The 26,282-nt window shown below is 42.4% G+C and overlaps 1 protein-coding gene across 11 annotated transcripts in view; it reads left to right on the forward strand.

Annotated features, from left to right (window-relative positions):
- The window catches only part of FHOD3 (formin homology 2 domain containing 3), a 505,109-nt gene that overhangs the window by 359,153 nt on the left and 119,674 nt on the right, over positions 1 to 26,282 (forward strand). For 6 of the 11 annotated variants that reach the window (XM_059895637.1, XM_059895638.1, XM_059895639.1 and 3 more), the window contains 4 exons: positions 363 to 464; positions 3,241 to 3,594; positions 4,006 to 4,080; positions 7,743 to 7,856. In XM_059895637.1, the coding sequence (XP_059751620.1) occupies positions 363 to 464; positions 3,241 to 3,594; positions 4,006 to 4,080; positions 7,743 to 7,856 (645 nt within the window). The remainder of the gene's footprint in view (positions 1 to 362; positions 465 to 3,240; positions 3,595 to 4,005; positions 4,081 to 7,742; positions 7,857 to 26,282) is intronic. The other 5 variants (XM_059895640.1, XM_059895648.1, XM_059895642.1 and 2 more) reach the window with 3 other exon arrangements.

Below are 26,282 nucleotides of genomic sequence, written 5' to 3' on the forward strand. Positions count from 1 at the left end.
GGGCGGCCCTGAGAACAGCCACTGCACGACTCTGTATGCAGAAGGAGAACCACCTGGGACGCCTGCCCAAGGCCAGAAGCTCTTGTGAATCATGTGTGGTAGGGGGATGGGAGGAGCGGGGTCGGGGGATGCAGGCAGTAGCATCCAGCCAACTTGACAAAGAAATTTGGCTTGTGCTGGGTTATTGCATCTCCAGCCCACACTTAAATTTCCCCATCTCACAACTGTCTCCTCTAAGTGTGCTCTTTTCATCTCAGCCAGCTGGAGTTTTTTTTGCTTCATCTTCCTGTTTGTCTGTAATGCTTATCTTGCTTTTCCATCTTGTCTCTGTGTGCATTTCTCTTTTCCTGGCCTTGCCTCAGGGTTGAGGAGGAGGAGGAGGAGGAAGAAGAGGAGCAGCCAGTCACGGAGCCCAATTCAGAGGAAGAGAAAGATGACGATGCCCCCTGTCCGGGCGAGGACAGGTACCGAGGGCTGGACACTCCCTGGCTCCCACCAAAAGCCTGGAGTCTCCTTCCTAAGGGATAGTTTGCAGCCAACCTTCAGTAGCCGCCTCCCTTCCTCACTAGCTCCCACTGGCAAACGTTTACACGGAGCCACAGAGTGACTAGTTTTATAGAAATAACTGAGCACGTTTTCCCTAGAGAACCGTGTTTTTTACTCAAACGCTGCCTTCCTAACCTTGCTTTATGGGAGACATGCCCAGGAGCTTTTCTCCCCACTGTCCCCTCCCTCGTTGAGTGCTTTGGCTCAGTCAGATTGACAGTACCTAATGGGATGTTCCTCTCTGCTCGGAAAACTTTAACCTTCTCTACACTGTAGGAAGAATAATTCCATGTGTCCCCTTCTTCCTACTAATTTTACCAGTACAGTGTTATCTATAATGTGTGGATGTCTGCTGTAGGAATAATGTATTTTGATTTTTATCCAAATGGACAGAAACACTTTTCACCCCATATAGCGTAGAAAAAATTCCCAGCATTTATTTGCATGCCTAGAACAACTCCCATAGCTCTACAGCCCTTTGGGGGAGTTTTCTGTCCTCCACTCACCTCTCCAAGGTGCATCCTTTCTGTCTTCGGGCAATGTTAACAGACACAGGCACCTTGCAGAGATGTGTAAATTTTGTGGTATTTTCCCCAAATGATGTCTGTATGAAAAATAAAAATTGATCATGGGTAAGTTCATTTTCTGATATTCAAAAATAATTCTATAACTGAATGGTTCCTTCACTTGATTGATTACGCTGCAAACTGATATTGTTGCTGTTAGTTTTTCCACAAATAAGCAAAGTCAAAAGGATCTTGGATGAATTAGGGTAAAATCTTTCTCTTACCAAGTTCAAAGTTAATGTGATTCTTTGCTGCTGTGGCCTCATTCTCGGGGCCACCGGCACACATAAAAGTTCTCAGGCAGGCTCATTTGACGTGCTGAGATGCCCACCACTCCCAGGGGTCGTGGAATCCTCTCTGAACTGATTGCTTCCCCCCTTTGGAAATGTCCGGGAAGAAGCCAGCAGGATGTAGAGAGAGGAAAGGAATGACCTAGTGACAGAGAGTGAGGTACACATTCCAGAATGAGATGGGGAGAAAGGTCGGCATTAACCAAGGGCCCCCGCCCATGCCGAGTGCCATGCTTGGGGGTAGTGACTTTAGTTAGGGATGCTCTGGGAAGGGCGGAGGTTCAGTTGACAGTCCCACCTTAGGTCAAAAATGAGTCACAGAAAATTTTGTGGACCCTCAATAAATACATCGGTGTGGCTCCACACGTGCTTAAATGTGCATGGTATGTCCCACCCACAAACTTTTCACTCTCAGGGGCTCAAACAGTTCAGCAGCACCTACAGACCAGATGGAAGAATCTGGCTGGAAAGAGCAGCCTCCAAAGGCATCCCTACTGACTCGTGCTGTCTTTACATGGGATTATTTACACAGGTAGATGGTGGTTTATCCTATCCTCTGCAGTGTCTTTGACTATATGACTGATTCTGGAGGGTGTCTTCATCAGAGACTATACAGTTAGACTTTTCAGTTTTAGGAAGCAAAGGTGTGCATATTAAACACCAGCGTTTGATCTTAACCACGGTGTTCATTAACATTGATCTGGATGTTGTTTCTTCCCTGATGTCAACCTACTAGACTTAAAAGTGGTGGGAAAGATTCTGCTTACTTCTGTGGGCTTGGTGTCTTCCACTGCTTCCCCTTCCTGCTGGCTGCTTCCTTGTGTTTGCCCGCCATGTGTGCCCACCACGTGTGCCCCCTGTCTGTGTGTACCACCTGTGCCAGGCCTGCCCTGGGCACTGCAGTGTGGTCTCATCCCATCTTCCCCTTGAGCCAGGGAAACCGGTATGTCCCTGCCCTTATATACAGATGGAGCTCTGGATTTGAGGTAGGGAAAAAAACAGCTCACATCCTGTTCCCAAGTGGGCATGGCTGGGGGTCAAGTTCTCTGGGAAAAGGACTATGGTTTTGAAAAAAGCAGAGTTTAATGTAGATTCTCCTGTTACAAAGGTAGGCTTCAAAATGTCTAAGTGGTCTAAATCCAGTCCCCTGAAGATGGAAAGTCTTCATAACTGTATCTGTGGCAGAATGAGGCCTGCCTGCAGGAGTCTAGACATCTAGGGCTTAGTGGTAGAGGAGGCCCTGGGGGAAGTGTGAACCGGGCAAAATGTCTTCACTCTGCCGGCCCCTCATTTCCAGCTCTTTGCATTTCTTGCTGGCATCTTTTCTCCTTCTCCACACTTGCTTTCCAGAAAGGATCTGAAAGCACTGACTGTTAAGTATGGGGCTTGTGGGATACCTCGCCCTCAAGTTTGGGTGTTTCAGGAGGAGGGCAGATCCCCTGTTTGATCAAGACAAAGAAATGAAGTTCAAATTGTGGAAATTCCGGTGCCGACACAACCAGTGGGGAGAAACTTGGGGATTGAGGGGCAGGTGCAGAAGAGCCTTTGAGCTTCCACTAAATCCCCTCATAAAGGCCCTTGTATGCTCAGAGGCTAGGTGGGTCTTACCCCCCAGATTGGCAAGCCCAGGGCGCCAGGATTATTGGGAAAACCAGGGCTTCTGGCTTTTATGCTGCAGGTCAAGAAACACAGCTGGACTCTTAAGTGAGCGGCCCTAACAGTAGTGAGCTTTTACGTGTCTTTTTCTCTTTCCTAACTTTTGCTCCCTCTCTCCCAAATCTCTTTCCCTCCCCTTCCTTCCCCCTCCTCCTCTCCTCCCCTCCTCCCTGCTGACCCAGCGTCGAGGCCAGCCCTGCCTCGGAGCAGGTCCCCACCGGAAAGGATGCTGCGCCCGAGAGTCCGGCCCTCCCCGCGGCCTCCAGTGCCTCCTCACCGGGAAAGCAGCTCCCGGCCGGCAGTGCAGCGGAGACCGCCTTGCGCGGAGGGTCCTCAGGGCCTTTCCTGCGGGCGCCCTCCACGCCCTCCCCGGCTTCTCAGCCCTTCCGCGCCGCACCCGGCCCCGCGAAGGCGTCGCCGACCGTAGAAAAGCTGCCCTATGTGCTTCACAGCCCCTTCCACCTCTTCTCCTATGACTTTGAGGATTCGCCCTTGTCCACCAAGGAAAAGGAAGCTGAATCCCAGCAGGAAAGCAGGTAGATCCGGCCCACGTGATGGCCTGTGCGAGGCTAACCCGGGGACGGTGACGCAGCGTGTTAGCTGCATCCTCTGGCTTGTCTTTCGTTCGCTGCGTTTGCGGAGATTCCAGTCAGAGCAGAGAGCAGTTGTGGTGTGAACTCCCTGAGCGCTCGCTAATTACCAGTATGTAGGCAAAAGGCAGAAGAAAATTCCAGCTGCTTGAATTGAGGAGCTCTTGTGTCATAACGTAATTACTAAAAATGGATTTTTGAATTTAAGGTTTGTAAAAATATGCACAGTCTGTCAAAATCTACACATCTCATGCCCATCTCTCTGGCACGGGCTCTCTTTTGATCTGCAGAAGGCAGCCAGGTGCTTTGCCAGCTTTCCAGGCAGCGTTTTGAGTGGGGTTTTCCTTCCTTTAACAGTTCCTCTGATTCTCTCCATCCGAGCGCGTATTCTGCCTCCGAGCCTTACAACTTCCGGTCTTTCTCTTCCAATAGGTGGGTGTCTTTTCTTTATCTCCTTTCCCTTTTCTGTAGCTTTCTGTTTTTATTCTAATGTATGTGATTTTCTTTCAGACATTGCTCATAGCTTCCCATGAGATGGCAAACAATTGCAGTTTGAATCACTTCACAGGCATTAGTGTAATTACATTATTTAAGTATGGACACCTCAATGATTCTTATGCAAACCGGAGATGAGGCAGAGGGAGGGAGGTGTGCAAATCAAAACGGCAGGGGGAATTTTCAGCAGGTGCTTGTCAGCTTGCCTGTGTGCCTGCCCTTCACTGATGCCTGGATCAGGATCTCTCTGCAGAGCGGGGAATGGGGAACAGAGGGTTTGCATATTTTAAACAATCAGTTGTCCAAAGTCAATAATAAAAGTCAGTATTGACTGATGGCCACTCCCATATTAAGAGTAATAATAATAATTGCTAACATTTATTGAGCATTTATTGAGAGCCAAGCCCTGTACTTTAAAGTATCACTTAACCCTGAAGAGGTAGGTTCTATTTCTAGCCCTTATATACAGTGAGGAAACTGAGGCACAGAGAGGTTGGGTACGTGGGGAATGGTGTCTACCAGAATGGCTTTGTATACCATCAGGAGTACGTGGCCTCCAGTTTGAACACCTCCAAACTACAAGTCCTCTACCAGTCTCTTTTAGGTCTAAAATTCTCAGTTATTGTGATCTTTCACACAGTTTTCATGAAATGCATCCAACATAGCTCTCACGTTCCCCAAGAACAGTATCCGTGTACAAGGTAGGAGCTGCACATTTGACCGGAAGAAAAAATATCTTGGCAACCTCATCTTCCCCAGCAGGGTGGTGTTAGCCCGGGATGGTGATGGTCTCACAGCTTCTGATGGGGCTTTCCTGGGACCCAGGTTCCTCTCACTTGGTCCCCAGGCTTCAGTACCACTGACAGTCCTGGGGGATGAGAGCAATAGAAACATGGAAATGGACAAAACAAATATACACATAAATTGAGAAAAGCAGCTGCATGCTTGTGAATGAAGATTGGCTTGGATTTCACTGAGAAAAGTTTACAATTTTTTAATCATTTGACAGGAATTTGAATACTGTATAAATATCGTGCGTACCAATTAATTTTCTGATGTTCACTCACTGTGGTTTTCAGAGGTCTGTATGGCCACAGATTTGACTGCTCAGTGGTTGACTGCAATTAAATGGGTTATAATAGAGACCAACCAGTTAGTCATTAAAAAGAATTTTTTAAAAATACAAACACTAACACACCATTGTAAAGCAATTATACTCCAATAAAGATGTTAAACAAACAAACAAACAAACAAACAAACAAAACCAAAAAACGCCGTGTAGTGAATTGAGTGAATTGTATGATCCAGTTAGTTTGGCTGAAATTCAGAAGCAAAATTAGACAGACCATGATGTCATTGAATTAATTGCTCAACCACTAGAAAAACCAAAAGAGGGAAAACGACATTATGCTTGTTTTATTTCCATTACATCATCGAAACATAATTTTAGTAAAGTAATGCTGTTAAAACATTCTCCGGGATGCCCACTTTTGGTTGGGAAGGGGATGGTTTTAGATGCTTGCGTAGAATAACAAGCTTAGTGTCCAGGCAGCTGGGTGACGCAGGGCTGAAGCTGGAGCCCAGGGCCTGTCTCTGAGGACTTGGAGGACCTGGGCAGCGTCCTTCCCTCCCAAGTGGGGCCCACTCTGCCTCCTGCTTCTCTCCCTCTGTTCCCTGCTGAGCTTGTGCTCCCCTCTCTGCTGCTTCCTTTCTTTTGTATATTCTCATCCTTTGCTTTTCCGTCTTCCCTGTGGCCTATGGTTTTAGGGGCCCTCTTTTTAAATTTTTTTATTTAGGTGTAATTGACATAACGTTATATTGGTTTCAGGTGTACAGCATAGTGATTCAATATTTGTATAATTGGGGGCCCTCTTGAAAAATCAAGCCAATACTCACTTGGAGAAGCAGTAAACAACCTGTTGGACAGGTAGAGTGTTGGGACTTTAAGAGAGGAGAAGATGAGTGTCCAGAAACCAAGTCCCATGAAGGTGGTATGCTAACAGGGGAGGATGGTGGGGTAGTATTATGAGTCCCCATCTGCCTGCCAGAGTGCCTGGTACTTAGCACAGGCTGACACATGATACCAAATAAGCAAATTAGAAGAGCAACAGCCAACACACCAGACTTAGCAACACAGGGTAGATTTGGGATAATATAAGTATTTTATTTCCCATTATAATAATGTAATTTATTAAGGAAAACTGAAATTTCACCTCCGTATTCCACTTTTAAAAATAGATGGCCTGTTTTTTTACACTTTTTTCTACACGTGGTTTTTAACCTTTAAGAATATTTTTTACAATTGTGATCAAACTCAATGTGTAATATTATATCTTGATGTGACATGCAGTATGTGTGTGTGTGTATATTTATACACACACACACTCTCACGTACACGTACATTATAACCATTTGCCATGTTATCACTTATAAATTGGCAATCATTTTAATTGTTGTGTAATCTTCCATTGACGAATGTTACATCATACTTTCTTAGCCATTCTCACATTGTTACCTGGTTGGGTAGTTTCCAGTTTTTTGCCATGATCTCAATGAGGTTCCAGTGAGTATCTTCCTGTGTGATACTTTTAGTATATAAATAACCATAAAGTTATGTTAACGCCCCAAAAGTAGACCTACTTGGTCAAGGGGTATCCACATTTTGAGGTCAAATTGCTTCCTAGAATGGTTAGTTGGTGGGAGTTTATATTGGATTCACTGCATGGGGGAAGGTCTTTGTGCACTTATATCATAGTGACCCTTGGGGTCCCACACACTCCAGTACTGTGTCCTCACCAGTTTAGAAGAAGGAGTCGGCCCTACCTTGTAGCTGAGGACGTTGTGAGGCAAAGCTCTGATCACGATAGCTAAATACAAATAGATAGCTAAAGAACAGCTATTCTGAAAAACAAAGAAAACTCTAGAATTTTACAAATCCTGAAACTTGTTAGAGATGACTGGGAAATGATAAAAGCTCATTTAAACCTAGTGGCTATAATTTTGGTTCTAGGGAAGTATTGGATGAAAACATCAAATACGTGCACCTCTAAGCATCAGGCCAGCCTAGAAGGTCTGGGGACAGTTTCTCCTTGATCGTTGGGCATGTGATGAGATTATAGCATTTAATGGATGAAATTGATTCAGAAACACCTAAAGGAGAATTTTTAATCCGATGTTTCTTTAGCTAATCATCTGGTATTTTCTGCAGACCTTTGATGCAATTAATGCTAATTGTGCCACCACGAGAGGCAAGAAAATCTTCAGATTCAATTGAAAGTAATTTGGATTCTTGATTTATGTTAGCAACTAGTTTTAATGTACACTTAAAAAGAAAGGAAATATGAGGGTTTTATTTAAACCCTTTGTCATAAATCCTGCTGCCTAATAGTTTTTGACTTTGGGAAATTTTTCTGATGAGAAATAAAACAAAGAAGTTACCAAGTTTCTTCAAGTTAGGGTAATCACTAACAGTGCTAGCATTTCCAGACCTGTTTTTCTTGCAAAAATTAACATAGTTTGCCAAGTGTTATTCATTTATTGACTTGTACTCATTTTTCTGTCCCTTCCTGCCCCACAACTTAAATCTCTGCACTCTCCAGATACAGCAACTTTGGCAACAACCCTCATCACTCCTCGAGACCTTCGTCTGGATCCAATGTGCCCATCACCCTCACGTCACCTCTTTCACCTCCACAGGAGGCCGGGCTGGAAAGGTGGGTTTTAGAAGAAGCATGGTGATGACGTCCCTGTTCTCAAGTGAAGGGAATCAGTTTGATTAAGAGGGCCCAAAGGAAAAGTATAAATGAAAAGAATAATCTGAAATATTTCCCTTTACAGAATATAGCCCAAAGGTAAGAATCTTTTCTGTCTCTTTCACACTGTGTACTAAGTAAATATTTTATTAGAGGTGATATTTTATTGGTAATACTGTCTTATCTCTCTACATACTACAGATAGGTATACCAGTTTGTTCTAAAATATTTAAATGTGAATGTTTCTATAAACCTCTTAAAAACTGTTCTAGATTTTGTGTAAACCGTGCAATTTGTCTTATACACATCAGTTTTCACCTTTGAATGATTCATTGTATGTAAATCAGGAGGTAGTGGGCCTGTTAAGGTGTTGTGTAATTAATCCAGGACCTGCCAGAAGAGAAACAAATTGTATGGGTCCATGGAAGGAATGTAACTTGGCAAGAGTATTAATTAGACCACCAGAAATGAACTGATTATTACTCCTAGAAGCGAATGATTGCACAGAATGTGTTTACAAGGGAAAGGTAAGACCTGTAATCTTAGAACAATTAAAAACAGGTACCCTTATATGGCAAGAGTGCTGAGTTAGAGAAGACAGGCTAGGGTTCCAGCTCACTCAGTGGGAAGTTATTTAATCCCTGAGGGTAGATGCCCCTTATGCCAACCCTTACCTTAGAGGGTGGTTTTGATGAGCAGATGAAAAAGTACACATGAAAGCCCTGTGTGAACCCCACCATGTGGGTCCAGTGGGAAGTGACAATGTATGATGATGAGATATAACTTCCAGCAGCTCATGATTGATCAGATATTGAGACATGAGTGATTCACAGAAGTCAGTTGCCTCAAATTCCGAATTTAAAACAAATTCTATCTGTATTCCAAATTCAAATCGTCTCCTGTGCATTCTGAAGTGTGTTTTGCTGAGCGCTGCTGGTGGTTGGGGGTTTGGTTGGGATACAGAGCCCCAGGAGGAAGGGCTGTCCAATGGGGTTTACCTGGCCACACATCACCTGTAAGTTCTAAGATGGTGCATAAACCCCATGGTGTCAAAATCCCAGGTTCCACAGTCCAGTGTGGTCCTGCGCTGGGCATATTTGGGCTCAGTTTGGTCTTGGTAATAAGGTAACAAGTTGATTACCCTGAAGATACTCTCTGCCCTTTACCCCGGGGCACCTCTTCTGGGGATCAGCTGAGGTTGCCTGTGCTCCCAGAGAGGTCACCAGTAAAGAGAACCCCTGTCCTATTAGATGTGAGATTTGGGGCTGAAGTGAGGAATATGAGAGTCTGACTGATATTACATCACATACCTCGCACATGCTTGGCTGCCAGCTCCTCGGGAGCAGGAAACCAGGCTCCGTTCATTGCCGTGTCCCCCATAGTACCTGGGGCTGCGCTGTGGCAGAGTTGAAGTATCCAGGTGAATTATCCACTCATTGGCTGGAAGACAGTTTGGAGGTCCCTGAAGTTGAGAAGTTATAAGGATAGAAGGTCTGCAGGTTTCCCAAGCCCCGGCCTTTGGGGGACATTGTTCCCGGGTCCTAACAGGGAAGCCCCAGCCTCAGCCTACTGGAAACCCAGGTCCAGTTTGGGCTGTTCCAGGAGTGCAGGCCCCTTAAGGACTCCTGTCTGTGTCTCCTTCCCTGCTTGGGCTGGCTGAGTGTCCCCTGGGGTTGCTGGGGGATTAAACGAGGGAGGAAGGGGCTGGTTTGCAGAGAGGATGGAGTGCCCTGGGGGGAGGCTGGTCTTCATCCTAAGGCCCTGGGGCTTTAGGGTTTTGAAGCAGCTGGTGATGCTCTCTAATTTGTCAACAATGCAGAAGGAGCCAGCGGGGCGAGGCTGCAGAGACAGGGACCGCCAGAAGCTGCCTCTGAGTCTGAGAGAGGTGACCATGGCCAAGAAGGGCAGAGGCCTTGGGGCTTGAGAGGAACAGCGGGTTGGGGCAGACTTGGCTGCTACCAGGAGGGTGGGAGCAGGGGAAGCAAAGTGAGGGTTCAGGCTTGCGGGAGCCTGTGGGTGTTAGAAACAAGGAACTGAGGTAGAAGATACTGGAAGAGAAGCAAATCGAGGATGGAGATGTTCATCTTGGGGCACGCAAGGCCTGAGGGGTCTGTCTGACACCCAGGGAGATGCTCCAGGCGCTGGGGAGGTGAGAACTCAGTGGTCCTCGGCTTGAAGAAGACACTGGGTTAAAATCCCTTAGAAGGAGCCTGCACGCTGAGACCCAGTCACTGGGGACAGCAGGGGCCCGTCCTGTTCTCTCTTACTGTGCACTTCCGCCATAGGAAATTCATTACATCCACTGTATCCACTAGCAAGGAAAGCTTCAAAGAGTTTCCTACTTCCTTTCCATTTGCATGATTTTTTTCAACTATCACCATCTGCGACTTTGAAAAACCATGTGATGGATCATTTGAAACATCAGATGTGCCATTTCATTAAGGCCAGGAAGCCACCAGGCCGGACTGCATCATCACTTCTTACTCTCACCTTGCTAGCTTATGTTTTGTGACTATTAAAAAAAAGAAAAAGAAAAATCAGAGGGGCCCCAACTCCAAATCATATTTGTATGCTACCACCCAAGCATATTATGTCAGTTGTATTTATGATAATGTATATTTTCATACAGTGTATTTATTTTCTTTTTCCTATTTAATAACTGGATTCTTTGGATGTCACCCATAATCTATTTTTACATTTATAAATATTTTCTGCCTTATTAAGATACATGATTTTTTTTTTTTAATTTATTTATTTATTTATTTTTGGATGTGTTGGGTCTTCGTTTCTGTGCGAGGGCTTTCTCTAGTTGCGGCGAGCGGGGGGCCACTCTTCATCACGGTGCGTGGGCCTCTCACTGTCGCGGCCTCTCCCGTTGCGGAGCACAGGCTCCAGACGCGCAGACTCAGTAGTTGTGGCTCACGGGCCCAGCTGCTCCGCGGCATGTGGGATCCTCCCAGACCGGGGCACGAACCCGTGTCCCCTGCATTGGCAGGCGGATTTCTAACCACTGTGCCACCAGGGAAGCCCCTACATGATTGTTTTTACCGAGGTATATACTTCAGTAGAGTTTGTAAGATTTATCATTGAGGTGTTTTATAATACCCATAATTATTGAAACCAAACAGAAAACTCTTAGGAAAAACATTGAGCTATTATGAACAGTTGCAAATTTGCAATGAGAACCCACGTGTTCTGTTAGAACACTCCTGACTAATAAACAGCATGACAGGGCCCCATGCAGTACCTGGCAGTTCTAGAAATCCTTTCCCTTGATTTGGAAGCAAGACTTACTTCTCTGAAGTCCTAGGAAAATCAGGCCAACTAAAACACCCCTTCAGGCAGGTCAGCCCGATTTGGGACTACAGCTGGGCATCATTGTGAGTTTGGAGTTTTCCATCTTTTTCCCAAGCATATTAGTGTGTTGGATGTTAATAAAACTCGGAATGATAAATCGACCTAGAAAGGAAGAACTGAAGAAACAATATATAAATTAAATCAAGGCAGGGGTATTAAAACGAATCCATCTCCACATCTCCTATTACAGCTTCATTTATAGGGCTCTTTTCGAAACAGAGAGTGTAGCATTGATTTTCATGAAATTGCAACTTGAGTGGTGCCCAAACAAAACAAAATAAGAAAACCAGAACTATTTGCAAAAGCCCTCAGGGATACAAGATGCAACTGTCTAATGAAAGCAGACTTTTAAAATGCTTCAATTTTGAAAATGTGCTTTTTGAGTGGAAATGTTCTAAATATTTTCTTTTTAAAAGAAAACAAAATTACAAGACTATTTGAACCATTCACGTTCAAATATTCAAATGAAACAAACAAGTAAACAATAATCACAGCACAGTCACTGCGGCTCTGGTCAGAGCTCATCCTCTCTCCATCCCTGCGGCACCATCCCCATCTGGTGGCCTTTTCAGAAGTGGCAGCTGGAGGCTTGTCTGGTGTTGTGACAGCAGTTACGGAGGGAGTTCAGGGGAATGGTGTCGGGGGTTGAAGGTGCTTTGAGGCGGGTCAGTCTTTGTGCTAGGGCTAGGAGGTAAGTGCTCTGGGAACGAGGCGCCCCCCTGCGCTGTGAGCTGGGGTGGGGGGGATGAGCAGGTGAAGATGCTGAGAGCTCAGTGGGTACACCTTGGAGATTTTAGGAGGCCAGGGAGGACTTCCCTGTAGACCTGTCAGTGTGCCATAAGCATTGACTCTGCTCTCTTTCCCCCTTAACGATAGTGCTGTTGTCTACTGTAAATGGCAATCACCTGCCTGTCTTACAGACTAATGTCAGGAGTCCTTAGAAGTTTGGGAATTGTCTACCTTGTATAGTCGTCCCAGTAGAGTTTTTCTGACTTCCTGGAAGACTATAAGCCCAGATATTAGTAGTGACACTTCCTTTGGGGATAAATGGATAATAAGGGATGAAAAAGGCTGCAACTTTAAATTCTGTCGTATTACTGTTTATATGGGCTTAGCATGTATTGTATACACAGTATAACATTTGAAAGGTGTGAAGGGGTGCACAATGCAAGTGAAGCTTCCTCCTACCCAGAAGCAACCACTCCTAGCAATTTCTTATGTGTACTTCCAGAGATATTTTACATTAATATCAGCATATATGTGTTTAATATAGCTTTACACAAATAGTAACACACTACACAAACTACTCTGCATCTGGCTTTTTCACTTAAAAATATATCTAGGTTCTTTTTCCATAACAATACTTGTAGCTGTTGCATTCTTTTTAATACTTTGTTCTCTGGGTGCTTCTTCATATACCTAGTCCTGTAATGATGGGCCCTAATCTTTTGCTATTACAAATGATACTGCAGTGTAATTTTTGTCCATGTGTCTTTTTATCCATGTGTCTTTTTGTCCATGTGTCATTTTGCACATGGGTGATCATCTCTAGGATAAAAGCCCAGAAATAGATTTATTAAGTCAAGTTTTTGTATTTCTAAAATTTTGATTGCTTTTTGCCAAGTTTGCTCTTCGTGAAGATTGTACCAGTTTTGGTTCTCAACCACAGGTGTGTGAGAGAGCTTGTTTTCCCACACCTCTGCCAAAGAGGTGTCATTCAACTATTCAACCATTTTCCCCCAGTAGTGAAGAGTTGTGTGTCATTAACATTTAAATTTGCATTTCTTATTATGAATGTGATTGAGCATGATTTCATATGTCCAGGCACCTTTCCTTTTCTGTGAATTTTTGGTTCATGATCACTGTGTTCTTTTTCTTATTGAGGTATACAGGTTCTTTATAAACTGCAATAGGTGAAGCAATTATTTTCCTTAGTCGTTGGTCTTTTTACAACATTTATGGTGTTTTTACCACGCAGAACGGTTTAAATTTTGGAGTCAAGTTTATTCATCTTTTCTATCTTCTGGGTTTAGTGTTCCTCATGAGGACAGCCTTTTCTCTCATGGTTTCTTCTATTATTTCTATAGCTACAGTTTTCACATGGAAATATTTTATCTATCTGGAAGTTATTTTGGCATATGGTATGAGGCAGAGATCCAAGTTACATTTTTTCACTTGTTTGAGTACCATTTAGTGAACAATCCATCATTTCCCTATCGATTTGTCATATACCAACAGGAATATGGGCTCGTTTACGTGTCTGTGCAAGCTGTTCCCATAGGAGCATTTCCCATCTCCTCTGGTGCCCACCTTCTCGGATGGATCAACTGTTTGAGGCCATCAGGAGTCCCCCTTCCTCCCAGTTTTTGGAATATGACTATATCATATGCTACCTTGAAATAGTCCGTTATTTTTGTCATATGCTGTTGTGGGGTTTTGTATGGTGGTTGACTGTGCTGGAATAAAGAGAACGGGAACATCTGGGGAAGCTGGGACCAAGCAGCTAGGACGAGGAGAGTGGGAGCCTGCTGTACTGAGCTCAAGCCCCCCTCACTTCCTGCGACCCCCTAGGACACCTGTCCCTACCACTAATATGGTGACTCCTCCCTCTGAATGAAGGTCTCCGTTTCCATGCATTTCCTGCCTACTTTCAGTTACTTTCACTCTTGTAGTTCTTAGCTACTTGCAGGCCCAGTGACCATTGCCCCGAGTATAATTTGCTGCTACCTGTGTCTCCCTCATCCTGATTTCCTCCTCCACGTGGACTGCTCTATATGGGTGTCTGGGTGCTTGTGTCTTTCTGTTCTAGTCTGCTTTGGCTTTTATTATTTCTGGCCTTTGCTAGTATCTACGTATGCCTTGAGGTTCTACTTGTCTGGTTTTCAAATCACTGCTTTTTCCAAATATATGATCCATGTATTTTTCTGGATCCCAAGCACTTACTGGCTGTGTTCCATCTCTTGACCTACACAGTACTTTTTCAAACATTGTGTCAGTAGAGTTGAGAGCTTCATTGTCCAATGGGCTCTAGTTAAATTTTTATTTTTAATTTATTTTTTTGAATTTTTGAATTTTATTTTATTTATTTTTTTATACAGCAGGTTCTTATTAGATTGGGATTGACATATATACACTAATATGTCTAAAATGGATAACTAATTTAATTTTAATTTAAATTGCTCAAAGTAGATTTTAAAAAATATCAGGGTGGCGCGGTGGTTGAGAGTCTGCCTGACGATGCAGGGGACACGGGTTCGAGCCCTGGTCCAGGAGGATCCCAGGAGCAACTGAGCCCGTGAGCCACAATTAATTACTGAGCCTGCGCATCTGGAGCCTGTGCCCCTCAACAAGAGAGGCCGCGATAATGAGAGGCCCGCGCACCGCGATGAAGAGTGGCCCCCACTTGCCGCAACTAGAGAAAGCCCTCGCACAGAAACGAAGACCCAACACAGCCATAAATTAATTAATTAATTAATTAATTAATTTTAAAAAAATATCAGAGAAAATCCTGATTAGCATGTAAAATGGGATAAAAGGCATTGCCTTTCTTTGTGATCACAGTTAACGGCATAGAGCCCACAACGGCCAACAGAAGGAAAAAGATACCAACAGGGACAGATTCCCTACGGTTCAAACCAAGAAGCTGTGTAGCTGTGTGCTCCTGGTGCAGCGCACCAAGTAAATTTCCTACTCGCCTGCTGCTAGTTCCTGATAGCAATCTTGTTACAAACAATGAGTTCCTGGAAGGCACAATGTGGTCCTGATTAATCCATTGTGTTACATCCAAAGTGCTACAAGAGGAGACGCACTGGTCCACTGACGGAGTGAGTTTACAGTAGGGTCTGGCTCCCTGATGGCAGCTTCATACAGTGACTGTGGGCATTAGGGGACCTGGGCTCTGCGGTAGCCCACGTGGGTTTTAGATCCGACTTCTTCTCACCGTTCCTGCTACCGTAGATTTAGTCCGAGATCTGTGTCATGCCTGGACTATGTAGTGCAGTGATGTATGTCTTCCATCCTTTCTGAAATACGGATCTGACATTTCCTGCTTAGAAACCTTGAGTGCCTCCCACTACCTGTCTGTGAACCTAACCTGATTAACATCATCTCTAGGATCTCTCGCGTTTGGGTCCTGCATGCACCTTGCAGCTTCATCAGCCATCAGCGTCCCCATCCTCACTGTACTGCAACCACACAGAAGTGCTACCAGGCTCCCCTGAGGCCCCTTCCTTCATATTTGCTCTGTCCTCTGACCAGCCTCCTCCTCTCTTCATTCAGTCAATTCCTTCTTATCCTCCAAGATCCAAGTAGGTGACATCTGTCTGTAAAACTCCTCTGACTTCCTCAGGCAGAATGAATTGTGACATTCTTATGGGTTCATATACCTCAATTTCAGCTCTCAGCCCTTTGAATCGTTATGTGTTTATCCTTCTGTTTCTAAAATAGGGGTCACAAATGTACAGTGGTCTGAGGTAGTGAACCTGGGTTCCACAAAGCCATGGGATAAAGATGGTTCACATTTCTGGACTGGCCAATTTTTAAAAGATTCAGGAATCCTTAAGACAAGCAGGACTGGAGAATCCACATGCATGTAAATTGTAGAGATAAAAGTGTTTGCTTTTGCAGGGAAGCACTTTCTGCTCGTCCCATGTTCCTTTTTTTTGTTTTTTTTTGTTTTGGAAAGTATATTTATTTTATATGTTAGCATGTAACAGGCTTATTTTTTTTAATAAATTAAGAAACAAGTTTTTTTTTTTTTTTATGGCTGTGTTGGGTCTTCGCCTCTGTGCGAGGGCTTTCTCTAGTTGTGGCAAGCGGGGGCCACTCCCCATCGCGGTGCGCGGGCCTCTCACCATCGCGGCCTCTCCCGTTGCGGAGCACAGGCTCCAGACACGCAGGCTCAGTAATTGTGGCTCACGGGCCCAGTCGCTCCGCGGCACGTGGGATCCTCCCAGACCAGGGCCCGAACCCGCGTCCCCCGCATCGGCAGGCAGACTCCCAACCACTGCGCCACCGGGGAAGCCCCAAGAAACAAGTTTTTTTATTGAAGTACAGTTGACTTACAATGTTATATTAGTTTCAGGCATAAAACATAGTGATTCAATATTTTTATAGGTTATACTCCATTTAAAATTATTACAAAATAATGGCTATATTTCCCCGTGCTATACAATATATCCTTGTTGCTTATTTATTTTATACATAGTTTGTATCTCCTAATCCTATACCCCTATTTTGCCCCTCCCTCCTTCCTTCTCCCCACTAGTAACCAGTAGTTTGTTCTCTGTATCTGTGAGTCTGTTTCTGTTTTGTTATAAACATTCATTTGTTTTATTTTCTGGACTCCACACATCAGTGATGTAATACAGTATTTGTCTTTCTCTGTCTGACTTGTTTCACAAAGCATAATAACTTCTAGGTCCATCCATGTTGTTGCAAATGGCAGAATTTCATTCTTTTTACGGCGAAGCAGCCAAAAGGCTGACAAAAAGGAACATGGCATAAAAAGAATGAAATTCTGCCATGTTCCTTTTTGTCAGCCTTTTGGCTGCTTCGCTATTGGGCGTCTCGTCTCTACATCTCTCCAGCATGAGATTCCCTATTCCTCACTGCCCTGCCCCCTACCTCTTTGTCAAATAACCAGGCGAACAAATATATGAGCAGTTTTAATCTCTTCTAATCCTGTTTCCTTCCTTTGGAACATGGGGTTAGAATAGATTTTTTAACTTTTAATTTTATTTTTTTGGCCGCGCTGTGCAGCTCGCAAGATCTTAGTTTCCCGATCAGGGATCAAACCTGGGCCCCTGGCAGTGAAAGCTCCAGGCCCTAACCACTGGACTGCCAGGGAATTCCCAGGAATAGATTTTTTTCAATTAGACAATTCTCTCACCCTTGTTTACTTAAAGGGTATCTATAGCAACCTTAAGAGGTATATATTGTAATTCTGTTTGGAAGTGAGAACATTGTGTGTGTGTAAGAGAGGTAGGTGAGCTCTGTAACAAGGAAGTGCAAATATCACTCATCAAAATAGTGCAGATAGAACAGCTACACCACAGAGCTGGAGACACTTACAGTTGTTCCGCGCTATAAACTGAGCCCTGCGCCATCATCCCTGCTTGTGCACCTCTCCCAGTGGGACAGCCCCCGACGGCCAGGTTTCCAGTTGTCGTTGGCTACAGTGGTTTTGCACTGGCATTGTAAGAAGATCACAGAGAGAAAATGGGTAGGAAGGATGGGGAAGATTTCTCCTCCAGAAAATGTTACTGGGTCCCTGGTCCCATTTCCCTGCTCCTTCCCACAAAGCCAGGCCACAAGTGAGTAAGCTTTACTATTATAGTGGAAGAGACTGTTTTCTGGGTTGATTTTGGAAAGTGTGTGTGTACACACGCATATATAGATAGATATCTAGATAGATAAGAGATAGAAACACCCACCCCTTCCTACCCTTTTTCACTCTCTAGTCTTTGTACAATGCTAGTGCAAAACCATGGTAGCCAGTGACAACTGGAAACCTGACTGTTAGGTGCTGTGAACGTGCATGCACGCACACACGCACGCACACACGCACGCACACGCACACATTACATACTCATCCATTTCATTCACTGAGTATTTATCAGGTGCTCACAGTGTGCCATGAGTGCTGACCTGGGAATCCAACATTGATTGAATCAGACCCTGTCCCTGACTTCATCGAGCTTGCACTCTACTGGCAGAAACAGAAGGTAAGCAAAGCATCAGCAAATAGTATTGTGAAGAAAATGAACCGTCATAGAAGAACTGGAGAAAGAGAGGCCATCAATGTGGGGAGCCTAGCACCGGTCCTCCATCCTCATGACTGACACCTCCAGTAAGAGGTCTGGGAAACTGAGTCACCAATATAAGGCAAATTGCACTTTGTCCCTAGGTTTGCCTGGTGGGAGGGTGGGGGTGGGGAAGGGAGGTAAAGAGGGAGATAAGAAAATAGAGTGATTCCACATCTTTCTTCAAGTCATGATCCTGAAGATCTGGAAGAGTTGGGAGATTGTGTTTGGAAGACATTTGGTGTTCAGAGGAGAGGCGGGCATGCAGGGGATGGGTAAGTTGGCCTGGAGTGGAGAGGAAGGGGGACGACTGGAAAGATGGGCTTCAGTTCAAGCCAACAAGGCCCGGAAACTGCAGGACATAGGAGGGGCTGGTGGCAATCAGTGCTTTTGGAAGCTGCCAGGAGAATGGGTTAATTATAAAGCCTAATCGAGGTGGACCTGTGACAGGAGAGGACTGACCTCCTGGCTGGAGGACTCACTTGGTCTTGGACAGTAGGGTGGGAAGTAAGAGGGAACCGGCAAGAACTGCTGTATGCTTGGGCTCAGGGCCTGCAGAAGGGGCAGCTAGACAGGCTGAAGCATGATGCCAGCCAGGCCTGGAGGATGGCTTCATGCTTTATGCACGAGCCAGCACAGTCCATGAGATAGCCCGTGAGACCAGTCTCTACTGCAGCTGCGGGAGCCCTGCTGTTGCCTCCTGTGGCCGGGAAGCTCAGACCTGCACCAAAGTGGTGTGTGACAGGCTGGAGAAGGAGAGCAGAGGAACCTTTAAATCCACATCCCCATCTTTGATGACAGCTGTCTCCAGGATTGTAGCAGTGACGATGAAGAAAAGTTGCCTGTTTCTTAAGGCTGCCTCTGGGGCTTGCTCATTTCATCCTGAAAGCTGGAATGTGACCCTGAAGGTGTGAAAAAGATTCTGCCATTTTCTTGTTTCAAGGCAAGCAAAATGCCTTTTATAACTGGGCACAACCCAGAGTTACCTCTTGTCCTGTGATCATTGGATTGGGTCACCCCAGTTTCATAGCCAGGTTGTAAAGACAGCCTCAGTTGCAGACAACCATTCTGCATCATTGAATTACCATTTTATTATTATTATTGACCTCTAAGTCTTCATATTAAATTACCTACTTGTGAATTAAGTGATACTTTCAAATATCAATTTGTGAACTTAGTTTGGGTTTTGTTAATATTTAACCAGAGATTATAATTTTTTTAAATAAGAAATGTTGAAGATGTGCTCCTTTCACAAATAAGATTTTACTTAACTCAAACTTACCAAAGGAGCATTTATTTTTAAACAGCTTTTGCAGTATAATTGACATACAAAAAACTGCACATAAGTTTTGACATATGTTTTGCCAGTGAAACTATTACCACAATTGAGATAATGCACAAGTTCATTACTCTTAAGCATTTTCTTCATGTCCTTTTGTGATTATGGTTGCCCCTCCCTATCCCCAAGCAACCATGGGTCTGCCTTCTGTCATTATCGGTTGGTTTGCATTTATAAGAATTTCATGTAAATGTAATCGTGCAATAAGTACTCTTAGAGAGGGGTTGACTTCTTTCAATTAGTGTAATTGTTTTGAGACTCCTCTATTTTGTTGCATGTTTCAATAGTAAATGCCTTTTTATTACTGGGTAGTACTCAGTTGTATGAATATACTACAATTTATCTGTTTACCTGTGGATGGAGATTTGGGTTGCTTCCAGTTTTGGCTATGAATAGTTGTGTACAAGTCTTTGTATGGAAATCTGCTTTCATTTCTTTTGGATAACTACCTAGAAATGAAATGGCTCAGTCATATGGTAGGTGCATGTTTAGCTTTGTAAGTAATTGTTAAGCTATCTTCCAAAATGGTTGCATACCAGAATAACGTGGGCCTCATAAAATGAGATGAAATATCTTTCCTTCCTCTTCAACTTTCTAGAAGAGTTTGCATAGCATTAGTGTTATTTATTCCTTAAATATTTCTTAGAATTCACCAGGGAAACTCTCTGGGAGTAGGGTTTTCTTCATAGGAAAGTTTTAAACTACAAATTCAGTATCTTTAATAGATGTTTATCTGATATCAATCCACATCAGGTCATCTATTTCTTCCTGAGTGACTGTTAGGAGTTTTTGTCTTTCAAGGAATTTTTCCATTTCATCTAAGTTGTCAAATTTATTGGCGTAAAATTGTTCAAAATATTCCCTTATTATTCTTTTAATATCTCTTTCAATCCTAAAGTTCATAATTTTTGTCTTCTCTCTTTTTTTCCTGATCAGTCTGGCTAGAGGTTTATCAATTTTATTGATTTTAAAGAATCAGTTTTTGGTTTCACTTAATTGTCTAATATTTTTGTTTTATGTTTCATTGATTTCTACTCTCTATATATCCTTTTTTTCTGCTTACTTTGGGTTAAATTTGCTCTTATTTTTCTAAGTTGGAAGATGATGCCATTGATTTGAGACTTATTGCCTTTTCTAATATAGGCATTTAGTGTTATAAATTTTCCTCTACATGTTGCTTTAGCTGCATCCCACAAATTTTTAACATGTTGTGTTCTTATTTTCACTTAGTTCAAAATGCTTTTTAATTTCCCTTTTGATTTCTCCTTTATCCATGGGTTATTTCAAAGTATTTATTTAGCTTATAAATATTTGTGGATTTTCCAGATCTTTCTGTTATGGATTTCTAATTTAATAAAACTGGGGACAGAGAACATATTTTGTATGGCTTGAATCCTTTTAAATTTATGGAGCTTTAATTTATAGCCCAGAATATGGTCTATTGTGGCAAATGTTCTGTGTGCATTTGAAAAGAATATGTATCCTGATATTATTGGGTAGAACATTTTATATGTTTTATATTTAAATTGGGTGGAATTAGTTGTATATTTAAAGTGGGTTTTGTTTTGTTTTTGTAGACAGCATATTGTTGAGTCTTGCTTTTTTATTGAATCTGACCATCTCTGCCTTTTAATTGGGGGTGTTTGAGCATTTATATGTAATGTGATTATCAATTTGTGATTGATATATTGTTATTATGCTTGCTTTAATCAATCTATTATCTTTTAAAGGTATTTAAATAATAATAAATATGCTTTGTATTTACCTATCTTATCTTTTCTATTGCTTTTAATTTCTTTGTGTAGATCCAGATGGCTATGTGGTATCATTTATCTTCTGCTTGAAGGATTTTCTTTAACACTTCTTGTAGTGCAGGTATACTGATGGTGAATTCTTTCCATTTTTATATGTCTGAAAAGGTCTTTATTTCACCTTCATTTTTTAAAAAAATTATTTATTTATTTATTTATTTGGCTGCACTGGGTCTTAGTTGCGGCAGGAGGGCTCCTTAGTTGTGGCATGCAAACTTTTAGTTGTGGCATGCATGTGGGATCTAGTTACCTGACCAGGGATTGAACCTGGGTCCCCTGCATTGGGAGCACAGAGTCTTATCCACTGCGCCACCAGGGAAGTCCCTCACCTTCATTTTTGAAAGATATTTTTGCTGGGTAGAGATTATAGATTGACAGGGTTTTTTTCTTTTAGTGGTTTAAAGATGTTGCTCTACTTTCTTCTATTTTACATTGTTTCTGACAGTAAACATTCTGTAATTTTTTTTGTACCTCTGCATGCAATGTGTCTTTTTTCCTCTGGTGGATAAAGAGATTCTCTCTTTATCATTGGTTTTAAAATTTTGATTTTGATATACCTCCATATAGTTTTCTTCATGTTTCTTGTGCTTGAGGCTTGTTAAGATTCTTGGGTCTATGGGTTATAGTTTTTATCAAAATGGGAAAATTTTCAGTGCTTATTTCTTCAAATTTTGGGGGTACTTTTCACCTCTCCTTTCTTTTGATGACTTCAATTGCATATATATTGAGCAACTTGAAGTTTTACCAAAGTTTATGGGTGCTCTATTGATTTTTTCCAGTCTTTTTTCGCAATATGTTTCATTTTGAATAGTTTCCATTTCTATGCCTTCAGGTTCACAATTTTTTTTTCTCAAGCGTCAGTCACCTTTACCACTGAATTCTTTTTTTAAATTGAAGTGTAATTGACATACAACATTATATTAGTTTCAGGTGTACAACATAATGATTCAACATTTGTGTACATTGCAGAAGGATCATACCATAAGTCTAGTTATGATCTGTCAACATACAAAGTTACAATTGTTTTCTCTTGTGATGAGAACTTTTAAGATTTACTCTCTTAACAACTTTCAAATATGAAGTACAGCATTATTGACTATAGTTACATTCCTGTGACTTATTTATTTTATATCTAGAAGTTTGTACCTCTTAATACCTTTCACCTATTTTGTCTAACTCCTGACACCCCCTTCTCTGACAACCACCAATATGTTTTCTGTATCTATGAGTTTGTTTTGTTTGTTCATTTGTTTTTTTTAAGATTCCACATATGAATGAAATTATGTGATATTTGTCTTTCTTTGTCTGACTTATTTCACAAGGTCCTTCTGTGTTATCACAAATGTCAAGATTTTATTCTTTTTTATGCCTGAATAATATTCCATTGTGTATATATACCACATCTTCTTTATCCATTCATCCATCAGTGGACATTTAGGTTTCCACATCTTGACTATTGTAAATAATGATGCAATTAATATAGGGATTCATATATCTTTTCAAATTAGTGTTTTTGTTTTCTTTGGACAAATACCGAGAAGTGGAATTTTTGGGTCATATGGTAGTTCTGTTTTTAATTTTTTGAGGAACCTCCATACTGTTTTCCATAATGGCTGCACCAATTTATATTCCTACCAACAGTGAACAAGGGTTCCCTTTTCTCCACATCCTTGCCAACACTTGTTATTTCTTGTCCTTTTGATAATAACCATTCTGACAGGTGTGAGGTGATATCTCACTGATGATTAGTGACATTGAGCATCTTTTCATGTGCCTCTTGGCCATCTTTATGCCTTCTTTGGAAAAATGTCTATTCAGATCATCTGAACTGGGCTCTTTTTTATACCTTTCATGTCTTAACATGTTCATAGTTTCTTTAACTTCTTGAATCTATGGACTATAGTCATAATAACTTTTAATGTTCTAGCCACCTAGTTCTATCATCTATGTCATTTCTGGATTGTTTTCAATTGATAGATTTTATTTCTTCTTTATGGGTTGTATTTTCTTCCTTGTTTGCCTGCCTGGTCATTTCTTAATGGATGCCACGCCTTGTAAATTATCTTTTTTTTGGATTCCTATAAATATTCTTGAGCTTTGTTCTATGATGTGATTCATTCAGAAAGTTTGATCCTTGGACTTCCCTGGTGGTCCAGTGGTTAAGAATCCATGCTTCCAATGCAAGGGGTGCAGGTTCGATCCCTGGTCGGGGAACTAGGATCCCACATGCCATACAGTGTGGCCCCCCCAAAAAAATAAATAAATAAAATAAAATAAAAGTTTGATCCTTGCGGGCCTCATGTTTTTAGCTTTAGGCAGGACCAGAGCTATGTTTAGTCTAATAGTTTACTTCTTACAACTTTAACTGATGCCCCCTGACCCTTTGGCTTCTGCTTCTCCCAACTACATATTCTCTCCCCGCTTTCCAGTTCAAAGTCCTGGACACACGACTATGATTAGCTCGGCCTTCTACACCAGAAGCCTCACACACCGCTAGACGGCTTGCCTTTGGATGAGCTACCTTTGGGGCAGGAACCCACTCTGTGTTCACTTAGCTGTTGCCAGGGGCACAGGGTCCTATGCAAAAACATTATCTCAGCAGGTCTTCATCATGTGTCTTCCCTCAGAGAATGGGCTGGGGATGTAGACACATATAGACTAACATATACAGATTACTCTGACTTGATACATCCTCATTATTCAGTATCTAATTGATTCATCAGGTGACTAGTCATGCAGCTCTTCTAAGTGCCAGGATGCAGAGATGAATGAGAAAATAGGATCTGGCCCAGAAACTTAGACTGCAAGAGGAAATATAATAACATATATGGAAATGATGATGGCCAAATTTAGGGTAGTGGTCATTTTTAGGAAAGAAATGAAAAAAAATAAATATTTAAGCTGAGACATGTACTGTGGCAAGTACTGCAGGAATGGTACTTTGCTAAGTACCCGTGGTGTGGGGACAGAAGGAATATAGGTCAATATGGGGGCTCTGGCCTGATAGGCCTGTTTAAAAGCTCAGCTCTGATACATCCTAAATTTAACTTCGCTGTGCCTCAATTTCCTCATCTATAAAGGAGATAATAATAGAACTTAGTACAAGAAGTTGTAGGGATTAAAAGAGCCATTTTGTGTAAAATAATTGGCACACTGTATTGTCTCCATAAATGTTAACTATTATTATCAACCATATTTCAGTGCAATCGAGTTCCTGTTCCAGACGTCCCAGCAAGGGAGGCTTGAACCAGATGGGATTTCTGGGGCAGTTCCTGGAGGCTTTTACGGCCAAGGTTAAATACTGCAATTCCTCTCACTCAGAGTATATCATCCACTCCCTTGCAAAATCTCTCTGGCCTCTGGCCACCTGCATTCTTATGTGGCTTCATTTGGTTGCAGCTGCCTTGGGTGTAACTTAGATGACTTCAACTTTCCAGGTGCATTCCGGGTGGCATGCAGTCCTAATGATGGACCCAGCTTGTAGCCATGATGGGAAGGTTCAGATCAAACTCACAGCCCACTCTGGCCCCTGAGGCTGGGAACCTCAGGCTGGAACTCCCCTGCATCTGTAGAGTTTAGACTCCCAACATAAAGTGATGTCTGTTCAGTGTCTACTGTGGCCCAGACGCTGTTCTAAGCAAACTCATGGGTACACTCTCATGTAAACCTAATAGTACTTCATGAGTTGGGAGTATTATTATCTCCATTTTACAAACATGTAAGGTGAGGCTCAGAGAGGTAAAATGACTGGCCATACTCAGGTTTTCTCAATCCAAAGCCTTGTGCTTATTCCTTTACACCCTAGCTTGTCCCCAGACTGGCCAAGATTAAACAATGCAGCAACTTCCAATCACTACAGGCATTTTCCTGAAAGATTGAATATGAAAGATAAAAATCTGTTAAAGATGCCTTTATAAAGAGAAAAATTCACCATACTAGCTTGAATTTTCGTGTTTGGGTTTTTTTTTTTTTTTTTTTTTTTTTTTTTTTAGCAATGATTTGGGATATTCCCTTTGTATGGTTTGAATGCATTCCAGCATTGGTATTATAGGTAAGCTTATTTCCAGAAACAGGATTTATAGGGCCAGGGTTTATACTCTTACATGTTTGGCTTATCTAGGTAGAGGGAGATCTAGGGAAATTTAATTTATTAATATTATATGTATAACTCTTTGTTCCCAGTATGACCAAAATAGCTTATATGTTCATGAGGCCCTTTAATTGCCCTTTCCTGCTACAGGAATCTGTGTTAGGGCACCCAAGAGAATGGATCTTGAATTGTAGAAGGCATTGGCTGCATTTTAGGAAAAGAGGAACCAGTCTTCATTGCTTTGCATTAGCAGCTCACATCTCAGTTCTGAAAGGAAAGAGCCTCCACGTGTTGTTAACGCTGCCTGCCTGTGTGTTCACTGGTATACACTGGCCTCAGAGCCAACACGAGGTCTGCCTTTGCAGCGTCTCAGTGGACAAGGGATCATCTGCATTCCCCTTCCTTAGAGGCACCCAGGAAGGAATGACAGCATCCACTAGACAAGATTGAACACTTTTTACTTTCTCAAGTTCTAATACTATTCTAATTTTAAACAAGCTCCAATATTCTCATTTGAAACAAGGAAACGATATTAATGAATGATATAGAGAAGCTTCACTGTAACCTCATTAGTATAGCCACTAATGACCCATTATTAAGTTACCATGCATGAAGTTTTCTTGCAACAAGCTGATATATTTAGAAGAACAAATTAAAGTCAGAAGCGTAAGGGGAAATGGCAAGGTCCTTATTTTGCTCCTCACCCAAGAGCTTCTCTCCCCTCCCTCTGAAAAGAGAACTCAAGAGCTGAAGCTGCTGATTCTTACGAAGACCACCACACAGGGCAGGCTGGGAGCTGAGCTAGAATCAGATTCACCTAAAATAATTGTCCTCTGTAGGGTACCTTATTTTTTGTTTTGTTTTTTGTTTTTAAATTTTGTAATTGGACATAACTTTTAATGTTCAGCTAGCTTGGGGCTTCAAAGATATTTTATATTAACTATGAGCTATTTGTCTACCCAAGGACTTTTGATTATTAAAGAGAAG

Source organism: Balaenoptera ricei, chromosome 14, assembly GCF_028023285.1.
Source record: "Balaenoptera ricei isolate mBalRic1 chromosome 14, mBalRic1.hap2, whole genome shotgun sequence".
Classification (NCBI taxonomy): domain Eukaryota; kingdom Metazoa; phylum Chordata; class Mammalia; order Artiodactyla; family Balaenopteridae; genus Balaenoptera; species Balaenoptera ricei.